Source organism: Ostrea edulis, chromosome 3 (assembly GCF_947568905.1).
Source record: "Ostrea edulis chromosome 3, xbOstEdul1.1, whole genome shotgun sequence".
In the NCBI taxonomy this organism is placed as follows: Eukaryota; Metazoa; Mollusca; class Bivalvia; order Ostreida; family Ostreidae; genus Ostrea; species Ostrea edulis.
Window position 1 is genome coordinate 35,000,692 of NC_079166.1, and position 23,459 is coordinate 35,024,150.

General features: G+C 33.1%; 1 protein-coding gene across 5 annotated transcripts in view; it reads right to left on the reverse strand.

Annotated features, from left to right (window-relative positions):
* LOC125675361 (reticulocyte-binding protein homolog 2a-like) overlaps positions 1–23,459 on the reverse strand; it is a 150,442-nt gene that overhangs the window by 77,450 nt on the left and 49,533 nt on the right. For 3 of the 5 annotated variants that reach the window (XM_056160537.1, XM_056160538.1, XM_056160539.1), the window contains 10 exons: positions 22,594–22,653; positions 21,290–21,307; positions 20,297–20,314; positions 9,475–9,534; positions 8,170–8,187; positions 7,177–7,194; positions 4,459–4,518; positions 3,247–3,264; positions 2,163–2,180; positions 684–743 (listed from right to left, as the gene is read on the reverse strand). In XM_056160537.1, the coding sequence (XP_056016512.1) occupies positions 684–743; positions 2,163–2,180; positions 3,247–3,264; positions 4,459–4,518; positions 7,177–7,194; positions 8,170–8,187; positions 9,475–9,534; positions 20,297–20,314; positions 21,290–21,307; positions 22,594–22,653 (348 nt within the window). Of the gene's footprint in view, positions 1–683; positions 744–2,162; positions 2,181–2,706; positions 2,809–3,246; positions 3,265–4,458; positions 4,519–7,176; positions 7,195–8,169; positions 8,188–9,474; positions 9,535–9,692; positions 9,844–20,296; positions 20,315–21,289; positions 21,308–22,593; positions 22,654–23,459 lie in introns of those variants that run through there. The other 2 variants (XM_056160540.1, XM_056160541.1) reach the window with 2 other exon arrangements.

Sequence of the window (23,459 nt, forward strand, 5' to 3'; positions counted from 1 at the left end):
TCTCGTGAAGCACAAATTTCAGCATTTGGATTTATAGAGAACTTCCAGCTCACCATGAGTAAGATATCCCGGAATAACCAAGAGTTTTTGATGATTGCATCATTGCTTTCCCTTAAACCCTTCCCCTGGAATTCTAGTTAGAATGGGACCTCAGTACCTCTTGGTTGTCGTAAGAGGCGAAGAAATGGGGCGGTACTTCGGATGAGACCACAAAAACTGAGGCCTCGCTTCAAAGCAGGTGTCTCACGATTAAATTCACTCCCTGCTCAAAGGTCGTAAGCGTTGAACATAGACCTGACTTTGCAGCCCTTCACCGCCAATATTTATGTCTCCATACGAGTGGCAAATGCCCGAAATGGACGTTAAACATTCCACAACCAATCAATATCTTAAACCCCGCTAAAACCCAATCATAACCTCCGTTACCATTAACCCAATGCATGTCAATTTTGTTAAACCTTAGGTCTGCATACATGATATGAATTCGGAAATGTTCAAATGTTAACGCACAATGGATGAAGGGCAAACATATTACAGGAGGTTAAGAATGCTACAGTTTTGATGATTGATATATCCAGCATTTAATTTCTTCCATTCCGATATAAACTAAATATTTCATAATTCTAAATTTTCTACGTTCCGATTCTTAAAGGCTTTCAAGAATACTTTGAAATGCCCTATACCTTCAAGACGTTTCATTTCCATTTGTTCTTTACGTTCTTTTTCCAGTTGTATTCTTCTCTCTATAAACACATATTCAAAAAGATATTCAAAACGAGTATTACAAAAATAGAAACAATATACAAATTACATGTTATATATCATTTATGTATTAGGAACATGTATATCCAAAAATGTTGACCTTTTGTGAATGTATTCGTGAGGGTAGCCGTAAGATTTAGTAGTACATATAATATTACATTTAAAGACCATAAACAATTACGATAAAAAACTTCTAAACACTTTGTTTATCTCTTATATGTAATTCAACTTTAATAATTATCTTTATAAAAGACCCCCAAACAATACATATATACATTAATCAATCATGTCAGGCATTATTGTGTGTTTACGCATCACTAGGACTAAAACAATTATTCCTTTCTAGCTTATTTCCATCCTTTATTAAAATGAAATACGGATACGTCTTAAATATGGTTTTGCATTTCGGGGTATCTCTGTTTTTCCATCATTATATGAGATTGCTTCAATGAATTTAATACAACAATTTAAGGACATGCATGACGTTCATCAATAATATTTTTGTGACATTTCACGTATTCTTTACTTGCACTCAATCATGTTTCTATCAAAAACATATCCCCACATATTACAATGTCTGGTTTGGAGTTAGCATATTTTGATAGTTCATGGTTGTTGCAAGTAAAAATGTACAGTCAATTATTGTATTACAGAAGGGAGAATCGAACTCCGGACCATTGCTTTACTACTTGGGTGATTTAACCTCTGAGCTGCCGAGACCGATACATCAGATATGGCAACATCAACAACCATATGGTAACATCAATACGATATAATGTATAATATAGTATACCTATTTCGGAAATCGTATGAAAAAAAAGATTTTTGAAAAACGTGTAAGAAACGTTCCGCGTGTCCTTCACGTTGTTATATTTACATTATTGCAGTAGGACGTTTGTATCGCTATGTGATTATACAGGAGGAGAATCATATGGTATCTAGTATACATGGTTTACATGATTCCTTTCTTTGGGTCAAAACTACGTATTACTGAGCAAAGGTTTGTATTTGTAACTCTTTTTGAAAAAATCCAACAAAGAGCAATGAGACTAGCTGAATGATCCCATGTCTCTATCTAAACTCCAGGTACTTAGATTATGTACATGTATTTGGTTACGTAGACATTGCTAACTTTATGTTGTTGCAGAACAAATTCTAAACATGTTTAAATAAAATAATCAAACGAATAGTAATTTGTTAAACCTTCTTTCAATACCTAAAATAGGGTAATTTAGCGAATACTAATTTGTTTTACCATTTTTAAATTTTCTGCCAGTCCGGGCACTATATTATATACATATTCACAGAATAATTTACCGATAACTACAATCATTAACACATGGCATGATCAGCATCGCTCAGTGGCAGAATATCAACAGTTCAATATCACAGTATCATACCTCTTTCAGCCTGAAGTGCTGAAAAGGAAAACGTAATTGATTAGTCGATATTGAAAGCGATAATAGTACATTGTTTACAACTCATGCAAACAGAAATATGCAATCAGCTCTTATGCTTTACATAAATGTGTATATATGGAGCTTACAAAGTTCATGTAGGAAAGAATGGGGACAAAACTTTGGAACAACTAGAAATTAAACCTCGGATCCTTTCATTACTATTTAGTTATCTAACCTCTGAGCTAACCAGATCGATATATAAAACATGGTAATATTAATACGCCGTAAAATTCAAACCTATCTCGATTTCAAGGAGATGAAAAAAGGATTTTAAAGAAAATGGTCAGAAACTTTGTGTAGATCCTTCATATTATCATAGTGACATTGTTGAAGGTACAATGTACTAGGAAGTTAAAACATGGTAGGGCTAATCCTAGAATCAACGAAAATGGAGATTTGGGCACACACAGATCCCTTGATATACCAGAAGTGAGATAATGTGCATAGGAGGAGTAAGCATCCCCTCTCGACCGATCACACTCACCAGATTTATCCATGGTAAAAAGCAGTTCAACACGAACCGCCTAATAATTGGTATGGAACACGTCATACATCATATGACCCAATGATAGGTTGCATTGGCAAACTAGAATATTATAACGACCATAAAATATGTGATTATACTGGAATAAGATTGCTTTTTCAAGTTGTCAAATCTACGTAGTACTAAATAAAGATTTGTATATTTGTAACTCATTTTAGAGAAGAAATGCCCGACAAAGAGCAATGGGACTAAATGGATGCTATCCCTTCTTTATCTAAACTTCAGGTACTTTGATCATGTATTTGAATCCTTAAAAATTAGCCAATTATATGTCTTTGATGAACAAATTCTAAACATACCCAAATAAGGATATTGAAGGATTACTAGTCTGGGAACCTGCATTCAATTTTCTGCCTTTCCCGGCAATATTTATGCATACATTTATTGAATAATTTACCCATAACTATACTCATTACCATATTGCACTATGGTCATCGCTCAATAGCAAACTAGCATCAATTCAATAGTACAACACCATACCTCTTTCAGCTTGAAACTCTGAAAAGGAATAATAAATTGATTAGTCAAAAATGAAAGTGATAATGATCAGACCTACGCACAAGAAATGCAAAGTCAGCCATTATGTATATATGAAAAGAAATGTAGCAGACACTTCAATTTTGAGAGATGACCCCAACCCAATAGATGACCCCAATCCATTTGACTATGGAGTCCCGCAGTGCTAGCATTTCAGTTTGTCATGTGCTCGATCGAGTCATTAGATTGAAACTTCTTGCACACCATTGAATATGACAATAACTTCAGAGTCCCTGACTCAGGTTACGTAAATATTAGAGGCTTCTGTCTTCATATTTACTATATGTCAAATATTGCTTTATGTACATTGCCAATAAGATAATTTGAAGAAAAAAAATAGTGGATTGTTTGCTATAAGAACCACAGAGATTCACTTAGCAGCATAATCCCTAACCCAGGGATCATGAATTTCACAGTTTCCATAAAAAACTTGTTTCCTTATTGTTACTACAGCATCTACTTAAAATGCTTGATGTTCAGGAGTTAAAAAAATGTTGAAGATACAACAGATGTGGTATATTTATAATATATGTCAACACTGGTACAAGACCTCCTGAAATTAAGAACTTTTGTATAAGGTCTGGTTCTACCATTTCTAATTTTCAAGAAAAATAGTTCTAAATTTATTCAGAGTTTTGAAAATTTCACCCATTAGGAATTGCCCTAGCATAGAATTTTGTGAAATAGCGGCCAGACATTTTATAAATCATTAAGTGGTTGGTCTTTTCATCCTTAATATAAACTCAATTTAGATGTTTAATTTCAAGGAGTAGAGACGATATTAAAGGAAATTAAACATTTTCGCTAATCGACAATGATTCCTGCTGTGGCAAAACAATCCCTTATCCAGGAAGCACTAATTTCAGTATTTGGATAGAGAACTTCCAGCTCACCATGACAATATGAACAGGCTATCAGAAATATGTTCCGGTATAATTAGTATTTTTAGATATAAAATCATCGTTTTTCTCTTAAAATTCACAATGGATAATGGACAAAACAGATTACAATAGGTTAAGAATAACACATTTTGACAATTAATTAAAGCAGTATTTCATGTCGTCCATTTCCATAGAAGCTAGTTATTCCGGAATTTTAAATACTTTGCATTCCCATTCTTAAAACGTTTCAAGAATACTTTGAAATGTACTACACCTTCACGTCTTTTACTTTCCATTACATCTTCATGTTTCTTTTCCAGCTTTATTCTTCTCTCTATATACAGATATTCAAACACAGTTTCATAAAATGTAGAGAGGATACCCAAATTACTTGTTTTTGTATTATCTATATGTTAGGTATATCCAGCAATAATAAACTGTTTTTAATGTATTCGTAAGGGTAGTTGTAAGATATAATTTTTATATAATCTTACATTTGATTGAAGAATAATTAGGAAATAGAAAGAAAATATGGATCCATAATGCTTGTTCTTGAGCCAGTGTTTTCACTTGACCGTTGTATACATAAAATTTCAACTAGAATTATTTGTTTAAGTTTTATTTACCTGTTGGTGTCAACACAACATAAGCAACACACATCACTCAATACTTGTAATAGACCGACCCCCCCCCCCCCCCCCACACACACACTCACACCGAAAAAGAAAAGAGGGAATTCGGTGTCTTAACACTTGAACACGTGTGAAAATGCGTCTTCAAAACCGAAACCAATTGCAATTATAAATTTCTGGCATGTTCAAAAAAACATCCATTTGTGTGAAAGCAGTTATTTTCACCCCCACCCCCATAGGAAAAAATAGATAATTCGGTGTCTTAAGATTCTGTACGATTAAAAAGAATGAGCATAATTGAATAACAAGAGACTAATTGTAGATGTAGAATAACATTTCCATTTCGATGTTTCGTTCCGTTCCGTTAAGTACTAATATCCACACGGATATTGCTATTTAGCGGAACGGAATCCTAAAAATATCTATATGGATATTGATTTTTGAAATTAACAATTCCTCTGACTTTCAGAGTGATCAAATAAGAAACTGATGAAAAAGAAAGCTTCAACAAGAACAGGAGAAAATTACGGGGCATTAAGTGACAAAAAAAGTCCACCCAACCCCCGAAAAAAAAAAACACAAACGAAAAAGAAAAGAGATAATTCGATTTCTTAAGATGCGATTAAATAGAATGAGAACACTTCAATAATAACAGAGTACTTGCACTTGTAGAATAACACTTGAATTTCGATGTTCCGTTCCGTTAAATACTAATATCCACACTGATATTGGTATTTAGCGGAACGGAACGGAATACTATATATATATATATATATATATATATATATATATGTAGATTGGTTTTTGAAATCAACAATTCCTCTGACTTTAAGAGAGATCAAATAATAAACCGATGAAATAGAAAGCTTCAACAAAAACAGGAGAAAATAACGTGGCATTAATTTACAAACAAAAAAAAAATCACCCCCGAAAAAAAAAACACAAAAGAAAAGAGAGAATTCGGTGTCTTAAGATGCGATTGAACACGTGTGAAAATGCGTCTTCAAAACCGAAACAAATTGCAGTCAAAAATTTCAGGCATGTTCAAAAACATATGCATTTGTGTGAAAGCAGTTATTTCAACCCCTACTCCCATAAAAAAAAATAGATCATTCGGTGTCTTAAGATTCTGTACGATTACAAAGAATGAGCATAATTGATTAACAAGACTAATTGTAGATGTAGAATAACACTTTCATTTCGATGTTTCGTTCCGTTCCGTTAAGTACTAATATCCACACAGATATTGCTATTTAGCGGAACGGAATCCTATATATATATATATATATATATATATATATATATATATATATATATTGATTATTGAAATTAACAAGTCCTCTGATTTTCAGAGAGATCAAATAATACACCGATGGAAAAGAAAGCTTCAACAAAAACAGGAAAAAATTACATGACATTAAGTTTCAAAAAAAAAAAAACAAAAAAAAAAAAAACACCCAACCCCGAAAAAAAAAACAAAAGAAAAAGAAATAGATAATTCGATGTGTTAAGATGCGATTAAAAAGAATTAAAACACTTGAATAATAACATACTACTTGCTCGAAAATGTTCAGTCCCTTTCTTGTGGGCTTTTCATTTGCCATCACTATGGGAATGCAGAAAATTTTATATAGACCCCGATTATATCTATTCATATATTTATCTATATGTATATTGGTATTTGAAATTAACAATTCCTCTGACTTTCAGAGGGACCAAATAAGAAACCGATGAAAAAGAAATCTTCAGCAAAAACAGGAGAAAATAACGTGGCATTAATTTACAAAAAACACCCCACCTCCCGAAAAAAAAAAACACAAAAGAAAAAGAAATTAGAGAATTCGGTGTCTTAAGATGCGATTAAAAAGAATGAGAACACTTGAATAATAACAGAGTACTTGCACTTGTAGAATAACACTTGAATTTCGATGTTTCGTTCCGTTCCGTTAAATACTAATATCCACACGGATATTGGTATTTTGCAGAACGGAACAGAACCAGTGCAGAAAATATTCATTTTATATTAGTAATAAATGCAAATCGAAAATTAAACATAGTTTATACTTTAACTACATATATCAACGCAGAAGTAAAGCTCAGATGATTGAACACAATTTTATAATTAAAAAAATAAAACTTTAAAGCCCTGTATTCTCTTTTACAACTCTCTACTTTTCATAGGCCAGCATCAGTGGACACAATTATGTATATAACTATAAGTTTAAAGTCCAGTATTTTATTTTTACAACCAACTTACATATTTACAGAATGATTTACCGATAACTATTATCATTAACACATGGCATGATAAGCATCGCTCAGTGGCAGAATGTCATCAGTTCAATATCACAGTATCATACCTTTTTCAGCCTGAAGTGCTGAAAAGGAAAACGTAATTGATTAGTTGATATTGAAAGCGATAATAGTACATTGTTTACATCTCGTGCAAACAGAAATATTTAATCAGCTCTTATGCTTTACATAGATGTGTATATATGGAACTTACAAAGTTCATGTAGGAAAGAAGGGGAACAAAACTTTGGAACAACTAGAAATTAAACCTCGGATCCTTGCATTACTACTTAAATTATCTAACCTCTGAGCTATCCAGACCGATATTTCAAATATGGTAACATTAATACGTTGTAAAATTCTAACCTATCTCAATTTCAAGGAGATGAAAAAAGAATTTTAAAGAAAATGGTCAGAAACTTTGTGCATATCCTTGATATTGTCATCGTGACATTGTTGAAATTACCGTGTACTAGGAAGGTCTGGGAGGAGTAAACATCCCCTGTCGACCGGTCACACTCACCGGAGTAATCCGTAATAAAAAGCATTTCAACAAGAACTGTTTAACAATTGGTGTGAAACACATCAGACATCATATTACTCAATCATATAATACATTGGTAAACTAGATCATTATAACAATAATAACATATGTGATTATACTGAAACAGAATTGCTTTTCAAGTTGTCAAATCTACGTAGTACTAAATAAAGATTTGTATATTTGTAACTCATTTTAGAGAAGAAATGCCCGACAAAGAGCAATGGGACTAAATGGATGCTATCCCTTCTTTATCTAAACTTCAGGTACTTAGATTATGTATTTGATTGCCTAAAAATGGTCAATCATATGCTTTGGTAGAACAAATTCTAAACATACCCAAATAAGGTTATTGAAGGATTACTATTTTGTGAACCTTCATTCAATTTTCTGCCTTTCCGGACAATAGTCATACATACATTTACTGAATAATTTACCCATGACCATAATCATTAACACATTACACTATGATCATCACTCAATAGCAAACTATCATCAATTCAATAGTACAACACCATACCTCTTTCAGCTTGAAGCTCTGAAAAGGAAAAATACATTGATTAGTCAATATTGAAAGTGATAACGATAAGACTTACGCACACGAAATGCAAAGTCAGCCTTTATGTATATATGAAAATCGATGTAGCAGACACTTCAATTTTGAGAGATGACCCCAACCCGATAGATGCCAAGAATCCATTTAACTATGGAGTTCCTCAGTGCTAGCATTTCAGTTTGTCATGTGCCCGACCGAGTCGAAGATTGAAGCTTCGTGCAAACCATAAAGTCTGACAATAACTTCAGAGCCTGACTCAGGTTACGTGAATATTAGAAGCTTCTGTCTTGATATTTACTATATGTCAAAAGTTGATGTATGCCCATTGCCAATTAGAGGATTTAAAAAAAACATAGTGGATTTTTTTTATATAAGAACCACATAGACTCACCTAGCAGTATACCCCTACCCCAGGGTTCATACATTTTACAGTTTCCATAAAAAAAACACCTTTCCTTATTGTTACTACAGTATCTACTTAAAATCTTTAATGTTCAAAAGTTAACAATATTTTTTTTGAAAATGCAACAGACGTGGGATTTATAATATAACTCAACACTGGTACCAGACCTCCTGAATATTAAGAAATTATGTATAAAGTCTGGCTCTACCATTTCTAATTTTCAAGAAAAATAGTTCTAAATTTTTGCAGCCTTGTACAAGCATAGAAAATGCTGACATAGCGGCCAGAAATTTTATAATTCATTACGTAGTTGGTCTTTTCATCCTTAATATAAACTCAATTTAGATGTTTAATTTCAAGGAGCAGAGACGATATTAAAGGAAATTAAACATTTTCGCTAATGGACCATGATTCCTGCTGTGACACAACAATCCCTTATCCAGGAAGCACTAATTTCAGTATTTGGATAGAGAACTTCCATCTCACCATGATTATATGAACAGGCTATCAGGAATATGTTCCGGTATAATTAGTATTTTTAGATATAGAATCGTTGTTTTTCTCTTAAACTTCACTATCACACAATCCATAATTTCCGCTACCCTTCCCACAGTACATGCCAATTTATTACACCTTAGCTCTGCATAACATGCGATGAAACTAGATATGTTCTAATATTATCGCACAATGGATAATGGACAAAACAAATTACAATAGGTTAAGAATAATACATTTTTGACAATTAATTGAAGCAGTATTTGAAGTCGTCGATTTCCATAGAAGCTAGATATTCCGCAATTCTAAATACTTTACATACATGTACCCATTCTTAAAAAGTTTCAAGAATACTTTGAAATATACTACACCTTCACGTCTTCTACTTTCCATTTGTTCTTCATTTTTATTTTCCAGCTTTATTCTTCTCTCTATATACAGATATTTAAACACAGCTTCATAAAATGTAGAGAAGATATCCAAATTACTTGTTTTTGTATCATCTATGTTAGGTATATCCAGCAATAGTAAACTGTTTTAACGTATTTATGAGGGTAATTGTAAGATATAATTGTATATATAATCTTACATCTGATGATTCATTGATTCATTGAATATCGTTTTACGTCCCTCTCGAGAATATTTCATTCATATGGAGACTTCTACATCTGATGACATTAAAGAGGTTGTCACATGAGTTTTGTGGCAATGTCAATTTTTGGGACGTGTATTTTTGGTTTCTACATTAAAGAATAATTAGGAAATAGAAAGAAAAGATGGATCGTATAACTTTTACATCTATAATGCTTGTTCTTGAGCCAGTGTTTTTAACTTGACCTTTGTTTACTTAAAATTTCATCTAGATTTATTTGTTTAAGTTTTATTTATCTGTGTCAACACAACAAAAGTAACACACATCACTCAATACTTATAATAGATACATAATCACATATTCTAACAAGACAGATATGAAATAGTTTAATAGCAGTAGACTGGAAGTAGATAATGTATTCTTTACAATTGATAAACGGACAATTTCATGATATACATACTGTAGTGTTTTAAAGTTTAAATGAATATATAAGGAGCAATGTCAATTTCTAAAATTGCAGATATATTAAAAAATTTGAAATGAAAGTTCAAAAAGTGGAGTTATAGGTCAAACTACTGATTTTGTATACAAGAATTCGAGCAAATTAATTTTGATATTTTAAGAATCAAGGTTGCGTTTGGATAGATATATCAACCACATTAAAGAATTACAGCATTTGGTTAGTTGTTTGGTTAGTTGTATATTGTTTAACGTCCCCGCTCCAGGATTTTTCACTCATGGATCCGTCATCATTGCCGTTGCAGGGGTGACAAATTTAGACCTATGCACGGCACCTATGACCTTTGAGCATGGAATGATCAGTGTTCAAATACATGTATATACCTATTCATGACATTTTACGTACAATTCACTTCTTTTCTCTCTGGAATATACAAATTATCTTGTCGTTTGTTACCATATTTGTTTCGGAGTTAGCATATTTTGATAGTTGTTGCAAGTAAAAATGTACAGTCAATTATTGTAATACAAAAGGAAGAATCGAACTCCGGACCATTGTTTTACTACTTGGGTGATTTAACGTCTGAGCTGCCCAGACCGATACATCAGATATGATAACATTAAGAACCAAATGGTAATATCAATACCATGTCAAATTCAAACCTATTTCGGAAATCGTATGAAAATCTTGATATCGAAGAGATGAACAAAAGATTTTTGAAAAACGTGTACAAAACGTTGCACATGTCCTTCTCGTTGTTATATTGACATTATTGCAGTAGAACGTTTGCATCACTATGTGATTATACTAGAAGAGAATCATATGGTATCTAGTATACATGGTTTACATGATTCCTTTCTTTGGGTCCAAACTACGTATTACTGAGCAAAGGTTTGTATTTGTAGCTCTTTTTGAAAAAATCCAACAAAGAGCAATGAGACTAGCTGAACGATCCCATTTTTTTATCTAAACTCGGCTATTGGTACTTTGCGGAACGGAACGAAATGGAACGGAACCGATTGTGGGGTACCCTAGGGGGGAATCCATTGTAAAAAGAAGTTGGTTGTAAAAATAAAATACTGGACTTTAAACTTATGGTTATATACATAATTGTGTCCACTGATGCTGGCCTATAAAAAGTAGAGAGTTGTAAAAGACAACACCGGTCTTTAAAGTTGTTTTTTTTTTTTAATATACAATTGTGTTCAATCATCTGAGCTTTACTTCTGCGTTGAAATCTGTAGTTAATGTATAAACTAAGTTTAATTTTCGATTTGCATTTATTACTAATATAAAATGGATATTTTCTGCTCTGGTTCCGTTCCGCAAAATACCAATATCCGTGTAGATATTAGTAGTTAACGAAACGGAACGAAACATCGAAATTCAAGTGCTATTCTACAAGTACAAGGAGTCTGTTATTATTCAAGTGTTCTCATTCTTTTTAATCGCATCTTAAGACACCGAATTCTCTAATTTCGTTTTCTTGTGTGGGTTTTTTTTTTTCGGGAAGTGGGGTGTGTTTTTTTTTTTCTTTTTTTTTTTTGTACATTAATGCCACGTTATTTTCTTCTGTTTTTCCTGAAGCTTTCTTTTTCATCGGTTTCTTATTTGATCCCTCTGAAAGTCAGAGGAATTGTTAATTTCAAAAATCAATATACATATAGATTTAGATATAGATTGGTACAATTGTTCTTTAATTATATGCGTAATATATTGGTTAAATACGGCGGCGTAGAGAGGCCAAGTAAAAAAAATATATTATTCGTTCGGACGAATTAGTAATTCGTTCGGACGAATTAGAAATTTGTTCGGACGAATTAGCTATTTGTTCGGACGAATTAGCAATTTGTTCGGACAAATAAGTTATTTGTGTTCGGACAAATAAGTTATTTGTTCGGACGAATTAGCAATTTGTTCGGACGAATTAGCAATTTGTTCGGACAAATTAGCAATTCGTTCGGACGAATTAGCTATTTGTTCGGACAAATTAGCAATTCGTTCGAACGAATTAGCAATTTGTTCGGACGAAGTAGAAATTCGTTCGAACGAATAAGTAAATTTGTTCGGGCAAATAAGTAATTTGTTCGGACGAGTTAGCAATTTGTTCAGACGAATTTGTAATTAGCTATAAGGTAACGCCAATGCCGCAGTGAAACATCATAAAGTGGTGGTTGAGAAGCACAAAACTTAAATTGGGGCACATGCTAAAATGGGATTCAATTCCAAAATTTTCCATATAAACATCATGAAGATGGCGACGGTAAATACAGTAAACTTCACACACACACCCAAACCCCTGAAATAACAATTGTGGGAATATCTACACCTTGCTCAGTCTTAAAAGTTTGAGGTAGGCCTCAAACCCCATCCCCGGGCAAAAGTATATTAAATGAAAATTTTCTGTACAACGGAGTGTAACACATTCAATAAGAAACTAAAGTTTTGTATAGGACGACAATAATGCAATTATGCGCCAATCAGAGCCTATCAAAGTTTTGTCAACGCAAATCTGGATATCCAAATTTTATACCAATTTTTCTTTATAGCAATTAGGCGCCTAACAATTCTAGAACATAAATTTCCCAGAAGTGTAAGGAGGGGGCACAAACATACTCTTGTCCCACTCCCTACTTTTGAAAGTGTTATGGGGACACAAGCAGGCGCGTAGCATCGTTTTTGAAAGGGGGAAGCTGGGGGCCAGCCAAAAAGGAGGGGGGGTGGGGGGGTCGGGTCAGCCGGACCAAAAAGATAAAAAGTGGGGAGAGGACCAGGCCCTTCCTGCCCCCCTCCCTCCCTGTTGCTACGTCCCTGACGAGTATCCGCTGCCAACCCTCCCTACAAGCTTATATACCTCTGTAAAGGTATGTATACATGTACCTACATGTACATGTATCTACAGAGCTCTCTATAAAGACAGCATATATCATTTTGTCCTATCAAATTTTTTTGGTCATTTTTAGCTTGTTATTTCAGAGGTTGGGGGTGATTATGTGGTTTACTGTATTTACCGTCGCCATCTTCATGATGTTTATATGGAAAATTTTGGAATTGAATCTCATTTTAGCATGTGCCCCAATTTAAGTTTTGTGCCTCCCAACCACCACTTTATGATGTTTCACTGCGGCATTGGCGTTACCTTATAGCTAATTACAAATTCGTCTGAACAAATTGCTAACTCGTCCGAACAAATTACTTATTTGCCCGAACAAATTTACTTATTCGTTCGAACGAATTTCTACTTCGTCCGAACAAATTGCTAATTCGTCCAAACGAATTACTAATTTGTCCGAACAAATAGCTTATTTGTCCGAACAAATAACTTATTTGTCCGAACAAATAACTTATTTGTCTGAACAAATTGCTAATTCGTCCGAACAAATAGCTAATTCGTCCGAACAAATTGCTAATTCGTCCGAACGAATAATATTTTTTTTTTACTTGGCCTCTCTACGCCGCCGTAGTTGAATACGGTAGTGTTACAAAAATCGTAATTAATTTCGTTTCTGTACTTGTGATTGTGATACCCCCAAAGCAATGGAATTTGAGTCTGCAGTATGTAATAAACATATTTGTTGCAAATGAAAACGTTAAAATGCTGTTTCGCAATTCCTAGTTTGCTTTGAAATATCCGAAATCCTATATCTTAAGACACCAAATTCTCTTTTACGTGGCTGGAAAAAAAAATATTTTCGCGTTATAACGCGAAATTTTCGTGAATTATATATATAATAATTTTGAAAGACAAAACCTCTTACCCTAGAGTCCCATTGAACTACAGAGGTACATGTATTGGTTTGCAATGTGTAGAATCAAAGATTTATAGTTCGAATTTAAACAACAGGCTCATGACATATAGAAGAAAATGAACTTTTAGTAGATTGTTTTCGGCAAAATATATCATACTTGGATCATATATTTACTTTAAATAGCGTTATCCAGAATTACAACTCGACCTTTTTCACGTTCATGAACCTACAGGAAGCATTTGATACCGTTGATAGGGAATTACTCCATTACTGTCTACTGAACAATGGAATTGATGGCAAGTTCAACAATTTACACAGATACAGAGTCATGTGTTCGGTTGAATGGCGGGTACACATATTGGTTTCGGTGTAACTCTGCAGTTCGACAAGGTGATAATTTATCTCCTGCATTGTTTGCCTTTTTTATTAAGATCTAGTAGTAAAATTTAAATCTTTAAACAAAGGAGTTCAGATCAACGGTTATAACTTAAGTCTACTTCTATATGCTGACGACATTGTCTTAATATCCCACTCTGAAAATGATATGCAACACATGCTAAACGCCGTCAACGACTGGTGTAGGAAATGGCGACTACGAATCAACACGCAAAAATCCAAAGTAGTACACTTGAGGAAAAACAGATTAAAACGTAGCAACTTTAATTTTCATATAGGGGAAACTTTTCTTGAATATGAGACGTCATACAAATATCTAGGGGTAATCTTCGACGAAAAACGTGAATTTTAAAAGAATGCAGAATAGATAGCTAAATCTGGAGGCCGGGCTCTCGATCATCTCGAAAATTCATAAAATTAAATCTATTAGATTCTTAACGTTCGAAAAATTATTCACCAATTGTGTCGTTCCTGTCTTAGATTATAGCAGCGGAGTCTGAGGATACAAGAAACTTCGCTGCTTTGAGATGGTTCAAAACCGGGCACTAAAATACTTCCTCGGAATTCATCGTTTCACCCCGTTGTTAGCAGTCCTAGGGGAATATGGATGGATTATGTCATTCTGTCGTCACGAAATAAATATGTTACGCATTTGGAATCGCCTAATATACATGGAAAATGAACGACTTACAAAACGCGTGTTTCTCTGGGATCGGATGCAAAATAATCAATTTAACTGGAATTTTCACATAAAAAACATTATGGACTCTCTACACTTTGAACATATCTACCGAAACTCTACACCTTGTAATTTACAGTATGCAGAGGAGAAAATACGTTTAAACATGGAAACCGTTTGGTTGAATGACTTACAGCATGTTCCAAAACTCAGAACTTACACCATTTTGAAATCATGCTACAGCGTAAAAAAATATGTAACATTGGATATTCCAAAACCATTAAGATCTACTATGGCCATATCAAGATGTGGAATCCTGCCCTTGCGGATCGAAACGGGTCGATATAAAGGAGAACCACTCGAGGATAGAATATGTTCTATGTGTTACCTAAATCAAATTGAGTCTGAAAAACACTTTCTACTAGTGTGTCCCTTTTCTAAAGAACAAAGAAAAACTCTATATAATGAAACTGGACTTAATGTAAATTTAAATCAAATGGATGACTCTGCGTTTACTAATATTGTTTATAATTTCCGAAGACAAACTGCAAAATTTATCTATAATTCTTATAACATCAGACAAAAATACTTAAGGAAAGCCACATAATTAAATCATTTATGATAGTAATATACATACAAATGACTATACATGCGCAGGCATCATTGGATATGTTAAATTGATTGAAGTGACACATAGGTCCGTTGGGCCGGGTGTAAAATTATATTATCATGTATCTTACTGAAATATAGAATTTGTATTACACATGTCACTATAATAAAAGATTTACCTACTTACTTACCTATATATATATATATATATATATATATATATATATATATATATATATATATATATTCCATTTTTAATGTTTAGAATGTCTAACTAAGGTATTTCTTAGTTGTCAAGGTACATGTGAGATACAGAGCTCACAATTCTTTGTTATGTATGAAAAGGTTCGTGCCCTGTTTACATATAAGTTATATATACCAGTAAAAGCTCGTTTAAAGCATTATTTTTTTTCAATTTGCAAGATAATTATGAATACAATTAAATAGTTTCTAGTGTTTGGCACATATCCTTTTGTTTTAAACATACCATTTTCTATTAATACATATTTTGTTTTAAAAAAACATGGCACAGGCCTTGTTTACATAACAAAGACTTGTTTGTGCTGTATCTCACTTGTAACTCAACAACTGATATTAAAATTTTGGATGACCTTTAGAAATACTTCAGTTAGGCGTTGTAAACAATAAAGTTGAAAAAATACAATTTCGAAATTTTCAGCTCAAATCGTGTTCATGCCCCTTTAAATAAGGGGCAAGGAGGGATCAAAAGTATGGTATCACTATCTAACGATTGGTTACATAACTAGTGATTTATTTCGAATAACGTAGGGAAATTTTCAAATCATTTCAAAATCGGATGGAAGACGTTTTCGTTGCTCTTAACGAGATCGGGTCTGTATTGATGGGTGTAGAAGGGGGTTGCAACTCTCCCCTTGCTTTTGATGTAAGAGAGAGAGAGAGAGAGAGAGAGAGAGAGAGAGAGAGAGAGAGAGAGAGAGAGAGGTTGAACTCTGTTAGGGTAGAGGTAAAGATGATCAATGTCAGATAAAAAATCTAAATTCAAATAGTTAGGATGAGAAGGTGTTTAAAAACCCTTGTAAGTTCATATCATCCGACATTAATTTTCATACACTGATTCTCATTATTTTAAACATTCATCAAATAGAGTTGATTGGGGGGAGGGTGTGTGTGTTGTCGTTGTTGTTGATGAAAAATATGTGATTGTTTTTGGTCAGGCATTAAACCGTTAGCAGTAATCGTTTTAAATTCGTTTGTCATTTTTAATTCCGTTTTCAAAGAGTGTTTTAAGTGGTAGCAATGCTTCTTAATCATTATGTTCACCTCTCCTTTATTTTGCTACTGAATTTTATATATTAGTACCAGGGGTGGATCCAGGAATTCCGGTTAGAGGGGGGGGCGCAACTTTATGAGACAGGAGGCTGGGACCGCCTAGAGGCCCTCAGTGTTTCCAGGGCAAATCCTTGGTGGGAATTGTTTTCTTTATTCAATGATGTCAATTGTAAGACTTGTTACCTCATAAATTCTTCAATGATTGTACTTTTCAAAAATGGTGGAAAATTTATCACTTCTTGTACAAAACAGATGATCCATCAGTTATGTCAGGAGAAAAGAATGTGGCCTTCATTTACAAAAAAGACCCGACCCCCCCCCCCCCCCCACCCCCACCCCCACCGAAAAAGAAAAGAGGGAATTCGGTGTCTTAACACTTGAACACGTGTGAAAATGCGTCTTCAAAACCGAAACCAATTGCAATTAAAAATTTCTGGCATGTTCAAAAAACCATCTATTTGTGTGAAAGCAGTTATTTCAACCCCCACCCCCATAGGAAAAAATAGATAATTCGGTGTCTTAAGATTCTGTACGATTAAAAAGAATGAGCATAATTGAATAACAAGAGACTAATTGTAGATGTAGAATAACACTTTCATTTCGATGTTTCGTTCCGTTTGGTTAAGTACTAATATCCACACGGATATTGCTATTTAGCGGAACGGAATCCTATATATATCTATATGCATATTGATTATTGAAATTAACAATTCATCTGACTTTCAGAGTGATCCAGTAATAAACCGATGTAAAAAAAAAAAAAAAGCTTCAACAAAAACAGGAGAAAATAATGTGGCATTAATTTACAAAAAAAAAACAAAAAAACCACCCACTCCCAGAAAAAACACAAAAGAAAAAGAAAAGAGAGAATTCGGTGTCTTAAGATGCGATTGAACACGTGTGAAAATGCGTCTTCAAAACCGAAACAAATTGCAATCAAAACTTTCTGCCATGTTCAAAAACACATGCATGTGTGTGAAAGCAGTTATTTCGACCCCCACCCCCACAGGAGAAAAGAGAAAATTCGGTGTCTTAGGATTATGTACGATTAAAAAGAATGAGCATAATTGAATAGCAAGAGACTAATTGTAGATGTAGAATAACACTTCCATTTCGATGTTTCGTTCCGTTCCGTTAAGTACTAATATCCACACGGATATTGCTATTTAGCGGAACGGAATCCTATATATATCTATATGGATATTGATTTTTGAAATTAACAATTACTCTGACTTTCAGAGTGATCAAATAAGAAACCGATAAAAAGAAAGCTTCAACAAGAACAGGAGAAAATTACGGGGCATCAAGTGACAAAAAAAGTCCACCCAACCCCCGAAAAAAAACACAAAAGAAAAAGAAAAGAGATAATTTGGTGTCTTAAGATGCGATTAAATAGAATGAGAACACTTGAATAATAACAGACTACTTGCACTTGTAGAATAACACTTGAATTCCGATGTTCCGTTCCATTAAATACTAATATCCACACTGATATTGGTATTTAGCGGAACGGTACGGAATCCTATATATATATATATATATATATATATATCCTATATATATCTATATGTAGATTGATTTTTGAAATCAACAATTCCTCTGACTTTCAGAAAGATCAAATAATAAACCGATGAAATAGAAAGCTTCAACAAAAACAGGAGAAAATAACGTGGCATTAATTTACAAAAAAAAAAAAACACCCCCCGAAAAAAAAAACACAAAAGAAAAGAGTGAATTCGGTGTCTTAAGATGCGATTGAACACGTGTGAAAATGCGTCTTCAAAACCGAAACAAATTGCAATCAAAAATTTCAGGCATGTTCAAAGACATATGCATTTGTGTGAAAGCAGTTATTTCAACCTCTACTCCCATAAAAAAAAAATTTAGATAATTCGGTGTCTTAAGATTCTGTACGATTAAAAAGAATGAGCATAATTGACTAACAAGAGACTAATTGTAGATGTAGAATAACACTTCCATTTCGATGTTTCGTTCCGTTTGGTTAAGTACTAATATCCACACGGATATTGCTATTTAGCGGAACGGAATCCTATATATATCTATATGCATATTGATTATTGAAATTAACAATTCCTCTGACTTTCAGAGTGATCAAATAATAAACCGATGGAAAAGAAAGCTTCAACAAAAACAGGAAAAAATTACGTGACATTAAGTTACAAAAAAAAACATCCAACCCCGAAAAAAAACACAACAGAAAAAGAAATAGATAACTCGATGTCTTAAGATGCGATTAAAAAGAATTAGAACACTTGAATAATAACAGACTACTTGCTCGAAAATTTTCAGTCCCTTTCTTGTGGGCTTTTCATTTGCCATCATTATGGGAATGCAGAAAATTTTATATAGACCCCGATTATATCTATTCATATATTTATCTATATGTATATTGGTATTTGAAATTAACAATTCCTCTGACTTTCAGAGTGATCAAATAAGAAACCGATGAAAAAGAAATCTTCAGCAAAAACAGGAGAAAATAACATGGCATTAATTTACAAAAAACACCCCACCTCCCGAAAAAAAAAACACAAAAGAAAAAGAAATTAGAGAATACGGTGTCTTAAGATGCGATTAAAACGAATGAGAATACTTGAATAATAACAGAGTACTTGCACTTATAGAATAACACTTGAATTTCGATCTTTCGTTCCGTTCCGTTGAATACTAATATCCACACGGATATTGGTATTTTGCGGAACGGAACGGAACCAGTGCAGAAAATATTCATTTTATATCAGTAATAAATGCAAATCGAAAATTAAACATAGTTTATACTTTAACTACATATATCAACGCAGAAGTAAAGCTCAGATGATTGAACACAATTGTATATTTAAAAAAATAAAACTTTAAAGCCCTGTAATCTCTTTTACAACTCTCTACTTTTCATAGGCCAGCATCAGTGGACACAATTATGTATATAACTATAAGTTTTAAGTCCAGTATTTTATTTTTACAACCAACTTCTTTTTACAGTGGATTCCCCCTTAGGGTACCCCGCAATCGGTTCCGTTCCGTTTCGTTCCGACCCGCAAAGTACCAATAGCCCTAAACTCCAGGTACTTAAATTATGTACATGTATTTGGTTACGTAGACATTGCTAACTGTGTGTTGTTGAAGAGCAAATTCTAAACATGTTCAAATAAAGTAATCAAACGAATAGTAATTTGTTAAACCTTCTTTCAATACCTAAAATAGGGTAATTTAGTGAATACTAATTTGTTTTACCATCTTTCAATTTTCTGCCAGTCCGGGCACTATATTATATACATATTCACAGAATAATTTACCGATAACTACAATCATTAACACATGCCATGATAAGCATCGCTCAGTGGCAGAATGTCAACAGTTCAATATCACAGTATCATACCTCTTTCAGCCCGAAGCTCTGAAAAGGAATAAGAAATTGATTAGTCGATATTGAAAGCGATAATGGTACATTGTTTACATCTCGTGCAAACAGAAATATGTAATCAGCTCTTATGCTTTACATAAATGTGTATATATGGAACTTACAAAGTTCATGTAGGAAAGAATGGGGACAAAACTTTGGAACAACTAGAAATTAAACCTCGGATCCTTGCATTACTACTTAAATTATCTAACCTCTGAGCTATCCAGACCGATATTTCAAATATGGTAACATTAATACGTTGTAAAATTCTAACCTATCTCAATTTCAAGGAGATGAAAAAAGAATTTTAAAGAAAATGGTCAGAATCTGTGCATATCCTTCATATTGTCGTCGTGATATTGTTGAAGTTACAGTGTACTAGGAAGTGTCTGGGAGGAGTAAGCATCCTCTGTCGACCCGTCACACTCACCGGAGTTATCCGTAATAAAAAGTATTTCAACAATAACTGTCTAACAATTGGTGTGAAACACATCAGACATCATATTACTCAATCATATAATACATTGTTAAACTAGATCATTATAACAATAATAAAATATGTGATTATACTGAAACAGAATTGCTTTTCAAGTTGTCAAATCTACGTTTTACTAAAGAAAGATTTGTATATTTGTAACTCATTTTAGAAAAGAAATCCCCGACAAAGAGCAATGGGACTAAATGGATGTTATCCCTTCTTTATCTAAACTTCAGGTACTCAGATTATGTATTTGATTGCCTAAAAAATGGTCAATCATATGCCTTGGTAGAACAAATTCTAAACATACCCAAATAAGGTTATTGAAGGATTACTATTTTGTGAACCTTCATTCAATTTTCTGCCTTTCCGGACAATAGTCATACATACATTTACTGAATAATTTACCCATAACTATAATCATTAACACATTGCACTATGATCATCGCTCAATAGCAAACTATCATCAATTCAATAGTACAACACCATACCTCTTTCAGCTTGAAGCTCTGAAAAGGAATAATACATTGATTAGTCAATATTGAAAGTGATAACGATAAGACTTACGCACACGAAATGCAAAGTCAGCCTTTATGTATATATGAAAATAAATGTAGCAGACACTTCAATTTTGAGAGATGACCCCAACCCGATAGATGCCAAGAATCCATTTAACTATGGAGTTCCTCAGTGCTAGCATTTCAGTTTGTCATGTGCCCGAACGAGTCATTAGATTGAAGCTTCGTGCAAACCATAAAGTCTGACAATAACTTCAGAGCCTGACTCAGGTTACGTGAATATTAGAGGCTTCTGTCTTGATATTTACTATATGTTAAAAATTGATTTATGCCCATTGCCAATTAGAGGATTTAAAAAAAACATAGTGGATTTTTGATATAAGAACCACATAGACTCACCTGGCAGCATAACCCCTACCCCAGGGTTCATACATTTTACAGTTTCCATAAAAAAAAACACGTTTCCTTATTGTTACTACAGTATCTACTTAAAATCTTTAATGTTCAAAAGTTAACAATATTTTTTTGAAAATGCAACAGACGTGCGATTTATAATATAACTCAACACTGGTACCAGACCTCCTGAATATTAAGAAATTATGTATAAAGTCTGGCTCTACCATTTCTAATTTTCAAGAAAAATAGTTCTAAATTTTTGCAGCCTTGTCCAAGCATAGAAAATGCTGACATAGCGGCCAGAAATTTTATAATTCATTACGCAGTTGGTCTTTCATCCTTAATATAAACTCAATTTAGATGTTTGTTTTCAAGGAGTAGAGACGATTTTAAAGGAAATTAAACATTTTCGCTAATGGACCATGATTCCTGCTGTGACACAACAACCCCTTATCCAGGAAGCACTAATTTCAGTATTTGGATAGAGAACTTCCATCTCACCATGATTATATGAACAGGCTATCAGGAATATGTTCCGGTATAATTAGTGTTTTTAGATATAGAATCATTGTTTTTCTCTTAAACTTCACTATCACACAATCCATAATTTCCGCTACCCTTCCCACAGTACATGCCAATTTATTACACCTTAGCTCTGCATAACATGCGATGAAACTAGATATGTTCTAATATTATCGCACAATGGATAATGGACAAAACAAATTACAATAGGTTAAGAATAATACATTTTTGACAATTAATTGAAGCAGTATTTGAAGTCGTCGATTTCCATAGAAGCTAGATATTCCGCAATTCTAAATACTTTACATACATGTACCCATTCTTAAAAAGTTTCAAGAATACTTTAAAATATACTACACCTTCACGTCTTCTACTTTCCATTAGTTCTTCATGTTTATTTTCCAGCTTTATTCTTCTCTCTATATACAGATATTCAAACACAGCTTCATAAAATGTAGAGAAGATATCCAAATTACTTGTTTTTGTATCATCTATGTTAGGTATATCCAGCAATAGTAAACTGTTTTAACGTATTCATGAGGGTAATTGTAAGATATAATTGTATATATAATCTTACATCTGATGATTCATTGATTCATTGAATATCGTTTTACGTCCCTCTCGAGAATATTTCACTCATATGGAGACTTCTACATCTGATGACATTAAAGAGGTTGTCACATGAGTTTTGTGGCAATGTCAATTTTTGGGACGTGTATTTTTGGTTTCTACATTAAAGAATAATTAGGAAATAGAAAGAAAAGATGGATCTATAATGCTTGTTCTTGAACCAGAGTTTTTAACTTGACCTTTGTATATTTAAAATTTCATCTAGATTTATTTGTTTAAGTTTTATTTATCTGTGTCAACACAACATAAGCAACACACATCACTCAATATTTATAATAGATACATAATCACATATTCTAACAAGACAGATATGAAATAGTTTAATAGCAGTAGACTGGAAGTAGATAATGTCTTCTTTACAATTGATAAACGGACAATTTCATGATATACATACTGTAGTGTTTTAAAGTTTAAACGAATATATAAGGAGCAATGTAAATTTCTAAAAGTTGAAATGAAAGTTCATAAAATGGGGATATAGGTCAAACTACTGATGTTGCATACAAGAATTCGAGCAAATTAATTTTGATTTTTTAAGAATCAAGGTTGCATTTGGATAGTCATGGTTGTTGCAAGTAAAATGTAAACTCATATC